This window comes from Molothrus aeneus, unplaced genomic scaffold (genome assembly GCF_037042795.1).
Source record: "Molothrus aeneus isolate 106 unplaced genomic scaffold, BPBGC_Maene_1.0 scaffold_35, whole genome shotgun sequence".
Lineage (NCBI taxonomy): Eukaryota > Metazoa > Chordata > Aves > Passeriformes > Icteridae > Molothrus > Molothrus aeneus.
This window is the reverse complement of record NW_027099016.1, coordinates 1,752,809-1,773,352: the sequence shown is the minus strand read 5'-3', so window position 1 is coordinate 1,773,352 and position 20,544 is coordinate 1,752,809. Positions and strand designations below refer to the sequence as shown.

Genomic DNA, 20,544 nt, shown 5'->3' with positions numbered 1-20,544 from the left:
TGCTCCGTGGCATTTCCCAGCACTGGCAGTTTTTCTCCTAACAGCATCTGGTTCATGTTCCCTCTCCCATTGCAGGGCACCTCCTGTCTGGATTCCGAGCAGCTCCTCCTTCGGTGAGTGGGAAAGGAACCTTTGGTGTTTGGAATTGTGCAGCAAGTTGTGAGCTCTGCATGTGGCAGTCAAGGGCCAGCCTGGGAGGCTGAAGGAAAGTTCCTGTCAGTGTCTTTGCGGCAGCAGCAGCAGCAGCAAAGGAATTCCCATCAGTTTTCTCGTTTTCTGCTGAAGAGCTTTTGAAGAGCTGCAGGTCTGGTTTTGCAGGCAGAGGATTGCTTGCTGGCTTTAGCCATGGTGGAATATGGAATTCCCAACAATAAGTGGCAATGTCGACTTTAGCCCATTGTTAGTTGGAACAGCTCCAAACCCCATTTCTGCTTAGTGCAGCTGGATGTGCAGCTGAGGATAAATAAGGTGATAACTGAGATAGAACTTCCCGTCCCTCACGCTGCCGTCTGTCCACAGGGCACAGAAGCAGCACCAGCACCTCCTGGGGCTCCCTCTGCTTCCAAAGAGGAGGTCAACAAGGAGGAAGACAGCAGTGAGCTTCCCGCTGCTCTGGGGGACGATGGTGAACTTCCCTCAGTGCCGGGAGATGACAGTGAACTTCCCGCTGCTCTGGGAGACGAGGGTGAACATCCCGCGGGGTGGGAATGCAACGGCGAGGCTCCCGCGGGGTGGGACAAGGACAGGGGACATCTCCCGGCCTGGGACGAGGACGGTGGATGTCCCCTGGTGTGGGACCAGAGTGGCCAAGCTCCCACGGAGTGGGATGAGGACAATGGACGTCTCCCAGTGTGGGATGAGGATGGAGGATATCCTGTGGCTTGGGAAGAGGAGAGTGAACATCCCCCAGCATGGGAAGTAGACAGCGAACATCCCCTGGCTTGGAAAGATGATGACAAACCTCCAGCGTGTTGGGAAGAGGATGGAGAAGCTGCAGCATTTTGGGAAGAGGATGGAGAAGCTGCAGCATTTTGGGAAGAGGATGGAGAAGCTCCCTCTGCTTGGGAAGAGGACAATGAACCTCCCTCCGCTGTGGGATCCTGGGCTGAACATTCTGACAGCAGCACAGCCGGGCAGCCAGAGGGGAGAGGGGAGTGGTGCCTGATGCAGCTGAGTACGTCTGCTCTGTTCCTGGGTGCCCAAGCAGGTGCTGTGTGTGTGTTTGGGCATCAGCTGCACCCAGTGTTGCTCTGCAGCTGAATGTCACCGAGCCATTGATTGTCCTTCCCCAGCTGACACCAAGGGGCTCACGGCCCCAGGGAGTGGGGCTGGTTGTGGCTCTGCTGCAAGGCGGGGTCTCACTCTGGGAGGGAGCGTCTTCCACGTGGTTTCTTTCAGGGAACACCGTGAGCGAGGAGGAGCCTGCCGAGAAATACCTGGAAGTGGAGCAGATTGGCCAAGGGTAAGTGCACGGCAGCTGCTGCTGCACAAGCAGGGCCGGGTGTTGTGCTGGTGCAGGATCAAGTGAGAAGTCAGGAGAGCTCCAAACACCTTCAGACACTGGGCTACCATCCTGCTGTCTCTCAGTCCTGATCAGAATTGATAACTGTGGTCAGAAGGCGCCGTCAAAGGCCCCTGAGGCTGGCAGTGTCCTGCCTGCAGCAAGGAGCAGGACCTGGAAGATCTTCTGTCCCTGGAACTGGATTGACTAAAAGAGCAACTCACCATCTGGTGACTGTCAGAAAACAGTTCTCAAGAAGATTTCTTTCAAATATTTTCCTTCAAAAAATATCCACTGGTCAGGGTTATCAACCTAATGGTTTAGAAACAGAAACCAGAGATGAACTAATAAGTGCTCTATTCTAGCACAGGTAGCAGACCCCATCCATTCAGTAACAGACACAGAGCTGATGCACTTGGGGGGAAAATGCATCACCTGCCTGATGGCAGGGCCCTTATGGAACCTGCAGATCTTAGGCAGGAAATGGAAAAGGATGAAATGCATTCTTTTCCAGTTCTTTAGACACCCATTTCTCACCTCAGGTTCTGAACTAAAGCAATTCAGCGTGGACATTGGGATTTGCTCCAGGCCAATTCCTTTGTGTTGGGTCTCAGTTTTCTCCTGCACACCTTGCATGGCAGAGGGCTGGTGGCTGCTGTGCTGTTGTTGGAAGGGTCGATGCACCCAGGTGTTTGTGAACGCTGCAGGCAGCAGAGATCTCCTGTCTGGGCTGGCTTTCACTGCCAGGGCCTAAAGCACTGCTTCTTTCTTCTCTGCTGTTTTGTCTCCAGGGCTTTTGGAACCGTTTATAAAGGACTCGACAGGGCCACTGGAGGAGAGGTCAGTGCCAACACGCCCAGCACGCCTGGCAGCTCTCCAGGGCTTTCCCCTCTGCTGGGAGCTGTGGCTGCAGCTTTGGGGGCCAGCAGAGCTTTCCTGCCCAGGCTGCTCCTCTGAAGGCAGAGCAGTGTCAGCCTGCAGAGCACAGCTGGGACAGACTTGGTCCTTCTGAAGCGCCAAAGGAATGCAAGGAGGGCAGCGGTGTCTGTCAGAGCAGGACACGCTGGCTTGGCCTTCATATCTAAAAGTGTGAGTGCATCAGCTGCTGGAGACTGAGGCCCAATTTATCTTCATCCCAGCCTCAGACAGGAACATTATTTAGCTATTCTTAGCTAAACTATAACACTATTATTTCCATCCTGCCTTTTATCTTCAAAGGATACCTCAAGGCCTGATTAGGGAGAGATCCTGCTTGGGCTCAATTTGGGGTTTTAGTCCTACTTCAGCTGTTCACAGAGAGTGAGGGAGAGAAATGAGAAGACGAATGTCCAGAGCAAAGCTCTCTCCTAATCCTGCAGTTGTGTTTGGGTCTTGTGTCAGTGACAGCCTGTGACAGGGATCACCTGAGCAATGGGTGTGCGTGTCTGCTTTGTTCTGCAATCCCAAACAGAGCAGCTGGATCTGAAATCATGACCAAATCCCATAGAATTGCTAAGGGGTTCCTGGCTGCTTTGCTCTGTTTTCACAGAACCAGAATTACCTCCTGCTTGCAAAATTGGTTTGAATAATAATAGTCGGAGTGTTGAGGCCATTTGAGAAGACTGTAGGTGCAGAGAATGTTGTTAGAGCTTTGAGGCTGACAGCTGAGGGACCATTTCTGCAGAGCTTGCAAGGCCAAATGTCTCTGGCCATGTGTCTTGTAAGCAGCCCCCAGCTGGCAGAGCAATGGGCTGTGGGAATGGCCCTTGCTGAGCTCTGGTGCCCCATCCCAAGGCAGTTTGGCACAGCCTGGCTCCATCACTCCAAAAAGACTCGCTCCGTGTTTGCTGTGGCCTCCTGCCACAGACTCCTCCAGTTAAAGGCTGCAATGTCCCTTCAGGTGGCCATCAAGAAAATGAGTCTCAGAGGGCAGAACAGGGAACGAGCTGTGAATGAGATCCTGCTCCTGAAGGACAAGAAGAACCCCAACATTGTCTACTCTTTGGACAGGTGAGTGCTTCAGCTCTGATCCCGAGCCCGGGCCCTGCGTTAACCTTTCCTGGCATCCGGAGTCTGTAGCCTGTTTTGAAAATGCCTGACCCAGCCACATCTTCCCAAACCAACAGCCTGGCAGTTCGCTCCCTCCACGTACTTTTGTTGCTTTGCTTTGGTTTTTCCTTCAAGTTGACCCCGTTTGCTGTGTCTCCCAGCAAGTGCTGATAAACCACAGCAGAAATTATTTCCCTTGGCTTCTTCTTCCCAGCCCTTTTCCATTGCTAAAGATGCCAGTAAGACCAAGTTCTTGTTTCCAGAAATGCCTCATTTGCCCATTTTTCACTGGCCTTGCCTGTTTCTGAAGGGACTTTCTGAAAGGTTTTCTGACTGCTTTTGTCCCAAGTGCTGCACGGCCTCCTGCCCTGGATAACCCTGGCAGTTGTGTTGCCTTGTTCTGGAGGGAATGGTGGAACTGATGAGTTCAGAAGCTGAACCAGCTGGGGCCAAGTGTTGTGATTCCACATTGATCTGGGCTGTTGCTAAACTGCATTTTTCACCTGCTTGCCATCTAAGGCCTCTCCTTTCTCACAGGTGTCTCCTTCCCCTTTAGACTGTGCAGATTCCAAGGGCTGGGCAGCCTGGCAGGAATGTCTCTCCATCTGATTCTGTCCTCACTGACAAGTGACCTGGAAACAAAACTCCACTCCAGGCTTTTCCATGGGGGAATTGAGCTCTGCACTTTCATCTCCATGCCATTGTTTTCCTCTTCCAGCTTCCTTGTGGATGGAGATCTCTGGCTGGTGATGGAATACATGGATGGAGGAACTTTGCGGGACGTTGTCAGACAGACGCGCATGGCTGAAGGAGAGATGGCAGCTGTCAGTCGGGAGGTGAGGGATCCTGCTTGTCACTCCCATGGCTGGGACATGATGGTCCTTCCAAACAGGACATGAGAACAGGAGTGGCTCCATGCTCAGGGCTTTGTTTCTGTGTTGTTTTCATGAGCTGGAGAAGAAAGAGCCTCTGCAGTGAATGGCCTGCCAGCATCACTGCACTTCTACTCTGTTCTTGTTCTCTCTCCTGCTGTTGTGGTACTCTCTGTCTGCTTTGGATTTGATTTGCTGTTCTCAGCTTTGCCTTGAGCCCTTTGCCTGGAGCTTGTGTGCACTGCACTCCTGGCCTGTCACAGCAAAGCTGCTGCTGGCAGAATTCTGAGCTGTCCTTTCTGGTGTGATATATTCCAGCCATTGGTTTTTGCCCTCATGTTTCTTGTTCTCTCTCAGTGTCTGCAGGGCCTGGATTTCCTCCATTCCAACCGGGTGATCCACAGGGATCTGAAGAGCTCCAACATCCTCCTGGGCATGGACGGCTCTGTCAGGCTGGGTGGGTGTTCCTGGCCAGGCACGGCGCTCCCGGGCTGCGGGGCTGGGGCTGCTTCCCAGGGAGGGCCAGAGCCCCACAAGGGCTGCTGGGGGCACTGCCCGGCCCCTGCTGCCAGCTGAGAGCGGCTGCCCCAGCAGAGAGCTCAGGAGAGGAGCAGGGGGCCAGCAGTGCCTTTGCTCTGGCCATGGCCCTTCCAGAGGGGCAGCAGTGGGAATCTAAAGCTCCAAGGGAATCAGTAAAAGCCACTGCAGGAAAGCTGAGGGTTTCTTGAAGGGCCCTGTTCCATCTTTCCTTGGCTACAGCCCTGAGGGCTTTTCCAGCTGACTTCACTACTGCACTCTCAGACTGAGCGTGGGGAATCTTTGTGCTTGGTTTCCTCATTGCAGCTGCCTTTGACAGGGTTTGTTTCTGTCCTCAGCTGATTTTGGCCTCTGCGCTCAGCTCAGCCCTGAGCAGGACCAGCGCAGCTCCATGGTGGGCACTGCTCACTGGATGGCCCCAGAAGTTGTGACCAGATCTCCTTATGGCCCCAAGGTGGACATCTGGTCCTTTGGCATTGTGACCATCGAGATGGTGGAAGGAGAACCTCCTTACTTCAGGGAAACGGCGGCCATGGTAAGAGGCAAATTCTCCAGGGGCTGCAGAGGCTGCGAGCACAGGGGGACCCTGCACTGGGAGCAGCAGCTGGAGGTTTCTGCACATGGGAAGGGAATTCCCAGAGGACTTGTGCCTCCACACAGACAAATTTTCTGCAGTCTCCAGCAACAATTTGCTTTGGGCTTTTCATTGTTGCAGCTCTTCTAGCTGAGAGGATGACCTGGAAATATGAAGCAAGTGCATCAGCTCTAATGTTATCTTGCAAGAAAACCCCACACCGTCCCCAAATCCCAGCCCCAAACCCAACAAGATTTCTGCAGGAGTTTCTAAAAGACATTTTGCAAGATGATCACCCCTGATTCTTCTCACTGGGAAACTTGTCTAAAACCTGAAGATGATGGTTTAACATCCTCATAGTCTAACGTATTTCTTTCCTAGTCCAAGCTACTTTTTCCATGTCACCAAGCCTGAGCTTTCAGCATCACAAACCTCCGGTTTCTTGCCTGGCAGTTTCTGGGATGGGGCATCAGGAATGCATTTACTTGAGTGTCAGTGGCACTGCAGAGATGCACTTGATGGAAGAATCCTCTGCAATAACACAAGCAGACCACACTGAATCTGGAAAATGGCTTTTAAAGCTGGTGTCCATATTTGGAGAAGCAAAATGGGCTATTTCTGATGGAGGTTCCTACTAACAAAGCCCGCCAATGAAACTGGATCTCAAGGCGAGATCATTTGGATGTTGCAGTGGCTGTGGAAGCCGCAGGGTTTGGGTTTTTTGCTTGGCATAGCAAAATGAGCTCTGAGCAGCATATCTGGCAGGGAGGAAAGTGCCCCTGGCGCTGGGGCTGAGGCCCCGGGGTGGATGTGAGCCCGTGTGGGTGTGAAGGAAGCTGGCAGAGCGCTGAGTTTGCTTTCCCTGCAGGCTCGCGCTCTGATCCGGCAGAACGGGACCCCGCAGCTGCAGGAGCCCCGGCGCCTGTCGGCTCTGCTGCGGGACTTCCTCGAGTGCAGCCTGGAGCCGGACGAGGAGCGGCGCTGGGCTGCCCAGGAGCTGCTGCAGGTGAGAGCCAAGGGCTGCAGGGGAAGCAGCAGCGCCAGGGAGGGGTTTTCTTGTGGGGCCCCCTCCGATAGTCTCCAGTCTCGCTGCGTTCCACGCGCAGAGCGAGCAGAATCCGCGCCTGCTGTGGCCTGGCAGGCTCCTTTCGAGCTCATCTGGACCTGGTGCCCCACAGCAAGCAGGGACATCTTCAAGAAGCTCAGGGGGCTCAGAGCCCTGCCTGACCTGAGCTTGGATGTTTCCAGGCAGGAGGCACCTCCCACATCTCTGGGCACCTTCTGTCAGTGTTTCCCCACTCTCCCGGTTAAAAAATTCTTCCTTAGATCTAATCTGAGCCTGCTTCCCTCGATTTTCAAACCATTTCCCTGTCCCTCTCCTGGAACAGAGCCTGTGAGGAACTTGACTCTGGAAGTAACTGTTCATTTCTTTATTTTTTATCCTTTGGGCAGCACCCATTTTTATCATCAGCCAAGCCTCTCTCCAGCCTGACCCCTCTGATCACTGCAGCAAAGCAACTGAGGGAGCAGCAGAGCAGATGAAGTACTTGAGGACAGCTTCTTGTTCCAGTAGTTAGGACAACTAGTTAGTCATGGTAGTAAGCACTGGTAGTTAATTATGGTAGTTAGCACTGGTAGTTAGTTAGGGTAGTTAGCATTGCTAGTTAGTTATGGTAGTTAGAGCAGCCTGTTTGTTATGGCAGTTTTATGAATAAAAACGCTCTTAAACCTCAACTCCCCTGACGTGTCCCTTCCCTCTCCCGCCGTGACTCAGCTGCCCGGAGCAATGTGAGGGGAGAGCGGGCCCAGCCTGGCCCAGAGCTGAGCCCCAGCAGAGCCCTGGCAGAGCCCAGAGCAGCCTCGGCACCTGCAGAGTCAGCCTGGAAGGAGGCGCTTGGAGCCTTCTCGGCTGCACCCGGCTCTTGGTTACAAACTGTGTGTGCTGGAAAATGCCACCGGCTCTGCAGGAGGGCAGAAGGGGCCTGGGGAAGGCCCAGGTGCTCCATGCAAGGGAAAAACCTGCCCTGGGTATGTTATAAATAACTAGGTAGTGTTGGCTTTTGCTACTTTGACATCTGCAAAATATTCTTAATCACAACAAATTTGATATAGTACAGTTTGTAATCACTTTTCACTGCTTTTGCTATAGTATAATTTGTCAGCTTTTTGTGGCCAATGCCCTGGCCCCTGTGTAGCTCATATCCTCAGAACATCATTTATGGATGATTTTTTAGTTAGTGGACAGTGTGAAAAACATACATTATAGTTTTGGCTTTTGCAAAATATTAAAGTGGATGCAATGTGTTGTGCATTAGAATGTTAACTTTTACAGATGTAGCTGTAGTTGGGAAATAAGAACTAATGCTTTTATTTTTGTAACTAACTGACAATAACAACTCAGAGATATTTGTGAAAGAGCTAATGTTCATTTAAAGTACTTGTGGAAATAGCTAAAAGCGTCTGCATGGTCAGACAACATCTAAGGAAGGGATGTGATGAGGACCCCTGCCACTGACCCTTCCACTGTCAATAACTGTCACCTGCTGAAACCACAGAACAGGGGCCCTTGTGAGGCAGTGACACACAACCCTCAAAACAGCAATCCAGGATTCCTGCACGTGCTCTAAAAAGGCGAGTTGGGGGTCAAACCAACCTAAAGAATTCCTGGAACATGTAAATGAGTTCAAGGAAATGTTTTAATATGTATAATCATTATGAATATGTATTTGAGGAAGAGGAGGGACAAAGGCGGATCGAGGCTGAGCTGAGGGAGCCAGGCCATCGATCTCTGCCTGAATTCGCAGCCCCCACCTGTGGGATCATCGCCCCCCCCCCATGGCTCCTGTGAGCGGGGAGGGGGAGCTCGGCCCGGATATCCCGGGGGGTCCCTGGGTTGGGTTTTTGGGGGGATGTTTGGAGAATGAAGAAGTCCAAGGCTGAGCAGAAAAGGCCCCTTGGGGGGACATCGGGGGGTGGCGGTGGCGGCTGCCGGCAGAGGCAGCCTGGAGGAGCAGAGCCCTGTGTGCCCCAGGAGCCCAAAGTGGGGAGCCCAGAGAGGGGGAGCGCCGCCATTGGCGGGAGCCTCAAGAGCCTGGAGAGGGGCAGGGGGGACTCCTTGGAGCCGCTGCAGCCCAGAGCAGAGAATGAGGGGAGAGGGGAGCCCGGGAGCCCAAACAGCCCCGGCATCCCGAAATGGGGAGAGCGAAGCGGGGGGAGCTTTTGGCATTGCTGGGACTGCCAGCAGCCTGGGCAGGGCGGGCACCGAGGAGAAGGGGGACCCCCAATCCAAGCGTGACCCCAGCAGCTGGGACAGGGGGGAACCCCCGAACACCAGAGGGGAGGGACCAGGGCCGGGGAACTCCTGGGTGGCTTTTTCAGGGCTGAATCTTGGTGTTTGGGAGGTTTTTCTGGAGCCCAGATGGCCAGTGACTTGTAGAGATGGAGTCGGGCAGAGGGACCTTCAAACTCAACGTGTGTTGGGGAAGATGAAACAGGAAAGCCTTATAAATATGATTGTCTGGCGAAAGATTTTGACAATATAGAAAGTATAAGGAAGATTGAAATGAAAGCAAGCTTTGAGATACCTCAGTTAGTGAACAACTGGAAAACAATGGTGTGGCCCAACTGAAGGTAATCCCCTTTTGATGGAACAATTCCCTCTGCTTGCAGACAGATCCAAGGGTCAGAGCAGACCCTACTAGCTCAGCAGAAGGGGTCCAAAGAGGAGTTTTTAGCATTTAAAATGTAACACAGTATGGTGATGTAGTGATTCTTACAGGCTGTATGTAAATGCTCTAGGATTTGTATCTTGTACTAGATTGGTTAGTGAGAAATAGAATATTCAACACAGAAGAAGATTTATTGTATTGTAATGGGAACCTTACTCTCTTACGCTCTTCCCCTTTTACTGTCTTACCCTGTCACCCTCTCTACCCCTCTCTTCTCTCGGGCCTGCTCCGAGCTGTGCCTGGCAGCTCCAAGCAGGGCCCTGCACCCAGGCCCTTTGCAATAAACCGCAAGTTCCAGGGCCTGGCTGCAGAGATCTCTCGTCTCCGTCCATCCCGACCATCCTACCCCCTGACGCTCCTACAAACGTGCTCATCCCTTGTTTTCCCCAAACCAGGATTTCCCATTGCCAACCCCAGGGAGGCTGCGAGGAAGAGGAAGATGCCCCAGGACACTGAGGCAGGTGAGGAGGAAGTCAGTGCCCCTTTCCCCTCTGTGCTGCTCCATCTCCCAGCCCAGCACAGCCCCTGGCTGCAGCTCAGCCCTGGGGGGATCCCCTTGCCCTTGCCTGTGGCACGGAGGCAAATCCCATGCTGTCCTTGTCCTTCCTCCCCCAGCGCAGGAGCTGAGCATGGAGAGCAGGGAGGACAAATGCCCGCGGCAGAACCTGGTGGCAGAGGCCGTTTTGAGCAGCTCCACAGTGCTTGAAGCCAACGGGGAGGAAAAGCCCCGGAGATGCCGCACGAGGAGGGGCTGCAAACACAGATGGCGGGGATGTGAGGGGGAAAGAACCAGCCTGGGCCGGGAAGGCGGCCGGAGGTGGAGCCAGAGCTCGGAGCTGGTGCTCCATGACTGGGAGAAGCCCCATACATGCGTGGATTGTGGGAAGAGCTTCAGGTGGAACTGCGACCTGATTGTGCACCAGAGAACCCACACTGGGGAGAGGCCCTACGAGTGTGGGGAGTGTGGGAAGAGCTTCAGCCAGAGCTCCAGCCTGATCAAGCACCAGAGGACCCACACTGGAGAGAAGCCCTACGAGTGTGGGGAGTGTGGTAGAAGCTTCAGCTTGAGCTCCAGCCTGATCAAGCACCAGAGGATCCACACTGGAGAAAGGCCGTGCAAGTGTTCTGAGTGTGGAATGCACTTCAGCCAGAGGATCAGCCTGATCAGGCACCAGATGACCCACACTGGGGAGAGGCCCTACGAGTGTGATAAATGCAGGAAGAGGTTTCAGACCAGCTCCAATCTCCTCCTGCACTATCGGATTCACACGGAGGAGAGGCCCTTCCAATGCCCTGAGTGTGGGAAGGGATTCAGGCAGAACTCCACCCTTGTCACCCACCGGCGCATCCACACTGGGGAGAGGCCCTACGAGTGTGATAAATGTAGTAGGAGGTTTCTGACCAGCTCCTCTCTCTTCCTGCACTATCGGATTCACACAGAGGAGAGGCCCTTTCACTGCCCCGACTGTGGGAAGGGATTCAGGCAGAACTCCCACCTCATCACCCACCAGCGCATCCACACAGGGGAGAGGCCCTACGAGTGTCCCCAGTGTGGGAAGAGCTTCTCACAGAGCTCTAACTTGACCAGACACCAACGGAGGCACCGGTAAGGGAAGCCCTGTGAGTGCCCTGAGTGCAGGCAGAGCTTCGTGTGCTGCTCCAGCTCCATCCCCCACTGGAGGAGGCACTTTGGGCACAGCCCTGGTCACGCACATTCCCTGTGATCCATGTTGGGAACACACCTGGCTGCTTCTCCTTTTGGTTTGGCCTTAATTTTCTTCTGCTTCACCTTCATCCTTTAAAAACACCCAAAAGTGGGTTAAATGAAGGAAATTGATTGAATATATCTGCAGTTCCATAATTTCTCAGTTGTTTTAGAGGAAATTTAGGATGTGGGGACACGTTCTGTGTGGAGTGCTGTTGTTGCTAAGAGGCAGGAATTTGATCTCACCCTTCTTGTGTTGCTAAGAACTCCTCCCCTGACCCAAACCCCAACTCCACCCTTGGGATACCCTATAAAAACTCCACAGCCCTTTTGCCCTGTCTTTGGGGGGTAAGAAATGGATTCCCAGAGGATCAGCCCTTTTCTCACTGGATTCCCCAAATTTGAGCTTTTCCCATTGGATTCCCAGAGAATCAGCCCTTTCCCACTGGATTCCCAGAGGATCAGCCTTTTCCCACTGGGTTCCCAGAAGATCAGCCATTTTGCCACAGGATTCCAAGAGGATCGACCTTCTTCACTGGATTCCCAGAGGATTCTGACTCTGTCACTGTTTTTTTTTTGTTTGTACTAATGCATTTGTATTTTGAATTTTTCCTAATAAAGAACTGTTATTTTTACTCCCATAACTTTGCCTGAGAGACCCTTAATTTCAAATTATTTTAATAGAATATATTAATAATATTCTTATTTCTGTTATTATTATTATTATTATTATTATTATTATTATTATTATTATTATTATTATTATTATTATTATTATTATTATTATTATTATTATTATTATTATTATGACTAATCAAAGGAATGGGGTTGGCATTTTCCATTTCAGTGGAGGCTCCTGAAATGGGGAGACACCCCCAAGGACAGGCCATGTAAAATAGTTCCTGAAATATGTAAATGAGTTTATCAATATGCATGAGGGTCTATGAATATGCAACAGGCTGATGTACTTAAAACCAGATTAATTAAGGGGTGTCTCCGAAAATAACTGGGGGGTCTTGGTGGCCATAACAACCTTTGCTCGATGGTCCTTGTCTCCCATGACATTAGCCTATTGTATATTCATAGAGCCTCATGCATATCCATAAACTACTTTACATATTCCAGGAAGAAAATTGGCATCATCCTGTTTGGGGATCCCATCCCCCTCCCAGCTCAATTTGGGGGTCCCAGCCCCCTCTTTTCCCCATTCTCCCTCCCCTTTCCGATCGTTTCCTCAATTCCCTTCCCCGGGTTTGGTTTTGGGGGCTCCAGGCCCCTCCTGCTCCGTTTTGGGGTCCCAACCCCGTTTTGGATTAATTTGGGGTCCCCAGCCCATCCCCAGGGTCACCTTCCCTCCCTCCCCAAATTCCGCTCCTCGCAACTGATGAGTCATCAGCGAGACACGCTCTGATTGGCTGGAAATTACCCCGCGCCGTCTCTGATTATTGAACGCGGTGAGAGGCCTTGGTCTGTGCCTGGCAACTGATGAGTCAGAGTCGGCCCGGGCGCTGATTGGCTGAAAATCGCTGAGTGGGGCCAGTGCTCTGAGTTTCTGCCCAGCAACTGGATTGTCATCCGTGCTGCGCGTTCTGATTGGTCATGAAGCCATTCATTATATTGAACAATAAGTTTTTGAGAAATAAAAGAATTAAAAGACACTTAAAAGTATATCAAGGGAATCGCAGAAGTTAATAAATAACCTAAAATACACTATTAGGAAGAACTTTGATCAGATATTTGGATAAGTTAATAAATAACCTAAAATACACTGTTAGGGAGCCCTAACTTTGATCAGATATCTAGATAAGTTAACCAAAAAACACACACAGAAGAAACTTTGGAATTAGAATATTTGAAGAGGAAACATTGGAATTAGAATATTTGAAGAGAAAAGCAGAAATGGAAGCCAATAAGTTAAAGTGACCTGCCAAGCCATTAGAATCAAGCCAACTACAACAATAACTTCTGCCAAGCCATGGAAAAACATGCCAAGAATAACAGGAAACTGCCCAAATTAGGAAAAGCTTAAAATTTAACTAAGGAAGACCAAGAATTCCTGGAAGACTCCGACTGTACTCCTGCCTACCTATGAATATGCATGTAATAATGATGTAATCCTTTTTCAAAATTGTATAAAAACCTGCTTTTGCTGTACACAATTTGGAAATCCATTTAGCGATTTCTCCAACGCGTTGCCAATAAATACCTCCTGCCTATAGACCTCAAATCCAGTCTCTGGGCAGCTTATTCTCGCCTTTTGGGGCAAAATTCGGCATCATTTTTGGCGACCGCGGCAGGACAGAAAAGGGTCTGTCCGAGCCTTGACTCGGGGGACTGGGACCTCTTCAGGGCCCCTGACGGAATTCTGTCAGAAGAGACCCCCATCCCCCAGCCAACGCGCATCGGTGGACAAGAACTTTCTGCATCTCCTGCTCCAAATTAAGAGGTATTTATCTTTGCTTATACGTTTTATGGTAAAGCGCTTTATTGGGAAACGAGGGTCAGACGTGACCGCTCGAAGGGATTCCAGGGGACGCCCTGGTAAAAAAATCCCAGCTGGGTTAGAGTCCCGGTAATAGAAACGCAGGTTAGAGTCCTGCTGGAAGGAATATTAGAAACGCAGGTTAGAGTCCTGCTGGAAGGAATATTTGTTTTTCATTTATCTTGGTATTTTTGGGTTCTTCTTGTTGTGTGGGAAACTGTTTTAATATTGTGTTTAATGTTATATTTACTGTGAATTAATTGCTCTCTGAGACCGGGAGAGAGGTCGGTCAGTTTGTGGTGTTCTATGTGTCTGTTACAAATCTTACAGGAGACATTTTCGGTCAGTTTGTGGTGTTCTATGTGTCTGTTGCAAATCTTACAGGAGACATTTTGTCACTCTATGTAATCTTGTAGATAAAGGTGTGTGGGTATGGATGAGAGTGAATGAGACGCAGCATCGCTGCGAAGCGAGAGGGAGTCCCGCTCCGCAGTTCCTGTTCTTCGCGAGAAGCCAGGTCGGAAACGGACGAAGCGATTGGAAATTGTGTGTGTGAAGTGTTGCAATAAATTGGCAAACAGTACTTGCGGGAAAGGGACTGATCCGGTTAAACAGTAAACACAGCCACAGGGAATAGTAATGGGAGGTCAACAGAGTAAGGACGTAAATATGAAAACCCCCTTAGGATGTATCCTAAAGCACTGGAAGGACTTGGGAGGGATTCCGGGGGGAAACATAAGTAAAAAGACACTCCTTAAATATTGCACACAGTGGTGGCCATTGTATAAGTTAGATGACGATGAGAAATGGCCGCCGGAGGGAACAACTAATTATAACACTATCTTACAACTGATGCTTTTCCTTCGTCAACTTAATAAATGGGACGAAGTGATGTATGCTGATATGTTCTTTACCTTAAGAAATAAACCGGAGTGGCAAAAAGAGTGCGGGGTAAACGTAGCACCTCAGGACCCCCTAGTACTAGCCCTGGAAAAAGATAAGAAAGGCTCAAAGCCTAAAGAACGTTGCTGTGATGCATGTAGCATTGGGCAACGATGTCTTAAGTTAACAAGAAGGGACAGTGGGAAGGAGAGCGAAATAAGCCTGTGGGAATACCATCCATTCGCCCCAGGACGGGAAGGGCCTCTTCCCAGGCCAAAAGAGGAACAAGGGGATCCTAGCCCATTAAAGGAACTGGAACGATGGTGGAAATCTAAGTTTGGGCACAGCCCTCAGAAGCTAGACAACAGCTGGGAGGGGGGTGGCCCATTAAAATCGGGGACTAACAAGAGGGAAAGCAGCCCACAGGGACTGGATAGTCCACAGGGGTCGGGGAGCTACAGGGATGTTGGCAGCCCACCCAGACTAGAAGTTGAGAGGGAAGGGGGCAGTCCACATGGAGAAGAGAGCCGAGGGGAGACACGCAGCCTGCCTGAACTAAGTCCATGTGGGGATAGTGGCACACCTAGGAATGGAAGTTTAAGGAAATCAGGTACCTGTAGAATGGAAACCAGCACACCGAGGACTGGAGACAAAGGTGACTCACTGGGGGGCGACGTCTCTAAGTTGAAATATAGTGAAAAGAATGACAATGAGACATGCGAAAGGGGGGCCGAGAACAACTCACAGAAGCTGAATATAGTAATTCATATAGAGGATAAGAGAGATGGAAGGGGAACAGAAGATGAGGAGGACGGTAGCCCGGAACAGGATAGGCACCGGCAGATGCGGGAAGAAAGGCGACAGATGCAGAGTGAGAGGCGGTTGGAAGAAGATCACGGGGATTTCTCCAACGCGTTGCCAATAAATACCTCCTGCCTATAGACCTCAAATCCAGTCTCTGGGCAGCTTATTCTCGCCTTTTGGGGCAAAATTCGGCATCAGTCAGTATCTGTTTTGGGGTGGGGATTAAGGAACTGGGGTTACTTGGGGTTTCTTTGGGTTTATTTGGTGTTATTTATGGACTATTTGGGGTTTATCTTGGGTTTTACTTGGTTTATTTTTGTTTCTTTGGGCTTCTTTGGAATTAATTTGGTTTATTTGGAAGTATTTGGGTTTGTTTGGGCTTATTTGGAAATATTTGGGCTTATTTGGAAATATTTGGGGTTCTTGGGGTTTATGTTGATTTATATGGGGTTTTTTTAGGTGTATTTGAAATCATTTGGGATTTTTTGGGTTAAATTTGGCGCTTTTTTTGTTTTGTTTTTTTTGTGGTTATTTGGATTTGTTTGGGGTTATTTGGGGGACTTTTACGTATTGTTTGGCATTTTTTGGAGTTTTTTTGTCGGGTTCGGCTGTCTGTCTCTGCCCGGACGAGTCTGGACTCTTCAGCTTTTCGATCTTCAGATTGTTTATTGTTTCTTATCTACAAAATTTTCTGTCTGCCCAACAGAGGTCTGATCTGCAAGGCAGCCAAGGGCACTCTGACCACCCACGAGGCGGTCATGTCTTTTTATACTAAAATCTATGTACATGATATTTACCTTTATTTTCCAATACTTTTCACCCATGTTGGCAAGTGCACTTTCACCATAAACCAATCCCCAAATGCCAACATCACCACAGGAGATGGAAGACAAGAAGAAGAAAGAAGGACGAGACACACCCTGATCCCTCCATCTTGTCTCCATAACCCCCCTGTACCAAAAACCTTAAAGTTTATATTTCACCCTCTAAATGTGTCCCTTTTACACCCTTCACTCTAAAGTGATTCTCATGTCCTCAAACTGCTGTCACTTCTGTGGATGGATCAAAATCAAGCCACCAAGCACTCTTGGCAACATTCCAGGATTTTCGAGACCCCCAAGGGTTCTCCTGGCATCTCTGGACATCGGGAGCAATGTGCTGAGTTCCCACATCTCCCCATTCTGTTTGCACCAAGAAGATTGCTGCCCTATTTTGAAGAGTTGCCTCTCTCACACTATTTATGTCTTTTAACATATCACTCAAAGCGAGAGAGACTGATTGAGCATGCTTGCTCAACCAACAACTCATGTGGTCCAGTTGAGTCAAGGCCACCCCCGACGCTGTCGGAGGTGAGAAAATTGCTGCCGCAATTCTCCTTGCCTTGTCCGAGGTGTATACTTCATCATCACAGTTTGCACTGTAATGTTTCAAGGACCTTTTCTCTTTATGTTTTTGCTCTCTCAATACTTTCAAATCTGGTGATAACATTGAAATCCTCCCAATGCTGCATGGACCTCCCTTGGCATTTGCAGGAATGCCGTGCCAAATTCTGTCCCCACAAATTAAAAACAACCCACGTGGCAATTGCACTGGGACCTGGATTGATCCTTTGGCTGTCGTCTCGGTGTGATTGCACCAAGATGACGCGTTTCTATAAAATTTGTGATTTGGAGTGACATCAACGCTTTTGTTTGTCCTTGACACATTCGAAATTTCGAATTTCATGCATAGTTCCATTGTTGTGGACCCGAAAATTTCCAATTCCTGCGGTTCGGTAGAAGCCACAGGTAAAAGATGTGTCCAAGCACACCATTCATTCACAGGATCTTTGATGACCTGCGAAATCTCCATTGGAGAGTGTCCTGGAATTGGCCATTCACTCACTGGCAACCCAACCATGCATGCTGTGAATGGTTTCCCTGGTTTCGAATGTGTCAGGCAGATACTTTCTAAGTTTGCTGCCTGGGCTAAAGTTTCCCAAACATTTTGTTTTGGCTGATTGATGGGTAGATTTTCTCCATTGCTTAAAGCAACAGATAAAAGCATGAGCATCATGAAGCCCATGACTTCACCCTTATGAAAAATCATTGTCATGCTCTCACTCAAAGCCACAAAGGAAAAACCCCCAAAGTTTTTATTCTTTTTGTCCCTCTTCTGAGTTGTTGCTCACAACTTGAGTTTCTTCCTCCTTCTGTGTGCTCGTTTCTCTGCTTCTGGGATCCGTGCTCTCTTGCTCTCTTGTCCGAAATGGCTTCACGTGTCGCGCTGACACCCACTTCAGCCCTCGCCCTGTGGAAACACAAGCGAAACCCTTGCCCCAAGTGATTAGTTTGAAAGGACCCTCTATTTGTCCTGTCTCTGGGTTTCTGATCAAAACTAAAGGATTGTCCCTTAGTTTTGCCTGAGAGCTGTTTGAAAAATGCCTCATGATTGGTGGATTGGGTTCAGAAGATGAACTGTTAAGAAAATTCAACACATACAATGCTTTGTTTAACTTCATGTGTGGTGTCGCCTCTGGCTCCCCCTTTTTCTGCCTGTCCAAAAGGGATTTCAGGGTGTGGTGTGTTCTTTCAATGATTGCCTGACCTGTGGGTGAATGTGGAATGCCAAATGTGTGTCTGACACCCCATCTTTTCAGGAATCTGTCAAGCACCCTGCCTGTATATGTTGGACCATTATCCATTTTTATTTCTTGAGGTACACCTAATGATGCAAACGCTTGTAAAAAATGTCGACAAGCATGTTCTGCTGTTTCCCCTGCATGTGCTGAAGCAAAGACTGCCCCTGAGAATGTATCTACTGACACATGAACATTTTTGAGTCTCCCAAATGATGGATATTTTGTGACATCTGTTTGCCACAGCTGAAGACTTTGCAGTCCTCGTGGGCTGACTGCTCCTGTTGAAGCAGGTGGTTGCACGAGTTGACAATCTGGACAAGCACTAATGATTTCCCTCGCCTGAGTTTTTGTGAGACGAAAGGATTCCATCAGCGCCTGCACATTCTGATGAAAAAATGCATGACTCAGTCGTGCTTGCTCAAAAATGTCCGGAAGTGTTTGTGAAATGGGCATTGTCACTCTGTCTGCCTGAGCATTCCCTTCTGCTAGAAATCCTGGAAGTGTTGTGTGCGCTCTGATGTGAGTGATGAAATATTCTTCTTTCCTGCTTTCTAGCACTGTTTTCATGCTTGCTAGATAGGAATATAAAACTTCGTTGCTGACTTCTTTCAAGAGCGAACCTTCCAATCGCTTGACCACACTTGCAACGTATGCAGAGTCCGTGACCAAATTGAGAGGTTGTTGGAACAACTGAAATGCTCGGACAACAGCTGCCAATTCCACAATTTGTGTAGAGCCTTGAACCGTCTTCATGTTTGATTCCCATTCCCCTGTCGTTGAGTTTATCCACATGATTACTGACTTGTGTGTCTTCCCTGAGCCATCAGTGAACACTGTGATCCCGTCCAGAGGTTCTTCACTTATTTTTGGCTTTGCTCTGTAGCATATTTGCGACTGCAACATTCTATGTTGCGGAAAGTTGATGGTGCAAGCTCCTGGAAAAGCTAACAACGCAATTAACAAATCTTTTGATTTCTGCATCGCCCAATCGAAATAATCTTTCTTCAAAGGCAGATAAATCTTTGAAAATTCTCGTCCCGCCATTGTCAGCAATCTTGTTCTCCCCTTTATGATGATCTGTGCTGCCATCTCCAAATCTGTCAGAATTGTCTTTGAAGGCCTATACGGTAAAAAAATCCACTCTATGATTATCAAAGGATCTCTCTGAGACGCATCCCTTTGGAAGATCAAACCATGGAATTGTGCTTTCTTTCCCAACACTGCTAATTGGAAAGGCAACGATTCAACGAATCGATGTGCCTGTCTCTTCTGAATGGCATCTGTAACTTTTTCCAACTCCTTCTTCGCTTCCTCTGTGAGCGTCCTGGGAGATCGAATGTCTGCATCTTCTCTGAAGAGATCAAGCAACGCTGGAATGTCGCTGTTTGTGATTCCCAAAATCGACCTCATCCAGTTGATTTCCCCTAAAAGTTGTTGTAAATCATGCAGATTGTTGACTCTTGTGCTGATTTCCATCTTTTGAGGCCTTATTGTTTTCTCCGAGATCTTCCACCCTAGATATTTCCAAGGCGTGACCTCCTGAATCTTTGAAACACTGATTTCCAGACCGGCCTTTTGCACTTCTGCAATCACACAGTCACGAGCTTTTTGCAGCTCTTGTTGTGTCGATGCCGCAATGAGCAAATCATCCATATAGTGAATGATTCTCACCTTCGGGAATTTCTTCCGCGCTGGTGACAAAGCTTGTGCCACGTACCATTGGCAGATTGTTGGCGAGTTTTTGAGGCCTTGAGGAAGGACCACCCAATGGTACCGCTGCAGAGGCGTTTCCTTGTTGATACTTGGAACTGAAAAGGCAAGCCTCGGAGCATCATCCGGATGAAGCTGAATGCTGAAGAAACAGTCCTTGAGGTCAATGACCACAAGCGGCCAATCTCTGGGAATCATCGAAACAGATGGAAGACCCAGCTGAAGCGGTCCCATGCCTTCGAGGACTTCATTGATCTTCCTGAGATCATGCAACAGCCTCCATTTGCCTGACAGCTTCTTTTTGATGACGAACACTGGAGAATTCCAAGGGCTGTTTGTTGGCTTGATGTGTCCCGTCTGCAACTGTTCTTGGACCAGGGTTTTCAATGCACTCAACTTTTTTCGCTCCAGGGGCCAGTGATCCACCCAGACTGGATCATCCGTTTTCCAAGTCAACTTCAATGTGGCGAGTGCCGCAGTGACCCCGACTAAAAATCCACCTCGATCTTCGTGCCCCATTGTGCCAAGAGATCTCGTCCCCAAACTGTGATTGGCTTCTGCACAACGAAAGGACGAATGATCGCTGTCTTGTTTCCTGGTCCCGTGACAACGATGGCATTCTCACTCTGCAGACACAGAGAAACTCCCCCTATGCCTGAGAGAGATCCCAAGGGTGCAATCAAGCTCCAGTTGCGAGGCCAAAAGATGTAGGATATTACTGTGACATCTGCCCCGGTGTCGAGCATGCCTCTGACCTCTATTGTTCTGTCTCCACAAGTTAATTGGCATGTGAGCGTGGGTCAATCTCGACCTATGTGTTTTATCCATGTGGTATGTATTTCGACATGTTCCCTCAAAGGAAGCCCTTCTCCATCGAAGATTGACATGACTTCAATGGCGTGTGGTGGCAGAGCAAAAGTTCTCGCGATCTGAGTGTTTTCCGCCACGGTCAATGGTGGACGAAGTGCTTTTGCTAGAACTGTCAGTTCCGCATTTTTGTCTGCGGAAACAACTGATGGAGAAACAATAAGTCCAAGGATTCTGCTCCTGTCCTGTCCTATTATTAAGAAATCTTGGTTTTTGTATGAATCTCCGTGGATC

General features: G+C 49.4%; 1 protein-coding gene and 1 pseudogene across 1 annotated transcript; both read left to right on the top strand.

The window, feature by feature from the left end:
• Positions 1–622: 622 nt before the first annotated feature.
• Positions 623–7,054, top strand: LOC136570591 (serine/threonine-protein kinase PAK 3-like). The gene is made up of 9 exons (XM_066571052.1): positions 623–701; positions 1,399–1,462; positions 2,293–2,341; positions 3,381–3,490; positions 4,248–4,365; positions 4,759–4,858; positions 5,277–5,473; positions 6,381–6,518; positions 6,965–7,054. Exons 1-9 carry the CDS (start codon positions 623–625, stop codon positions 7,052–7,054), a joined length of 945 nt encoding a protein of 314 aa, XP_066427149.1.
• A 1,650-nt stretch (positions 7,055–8,704) lies between these two features.
• The window catches only part of LOC136570612 (zinc finger protein 208-like), a 625,335-nt pseudogene continuing 613,495 nt past the window's right edge, over positions 8,705–20,544 (top strand).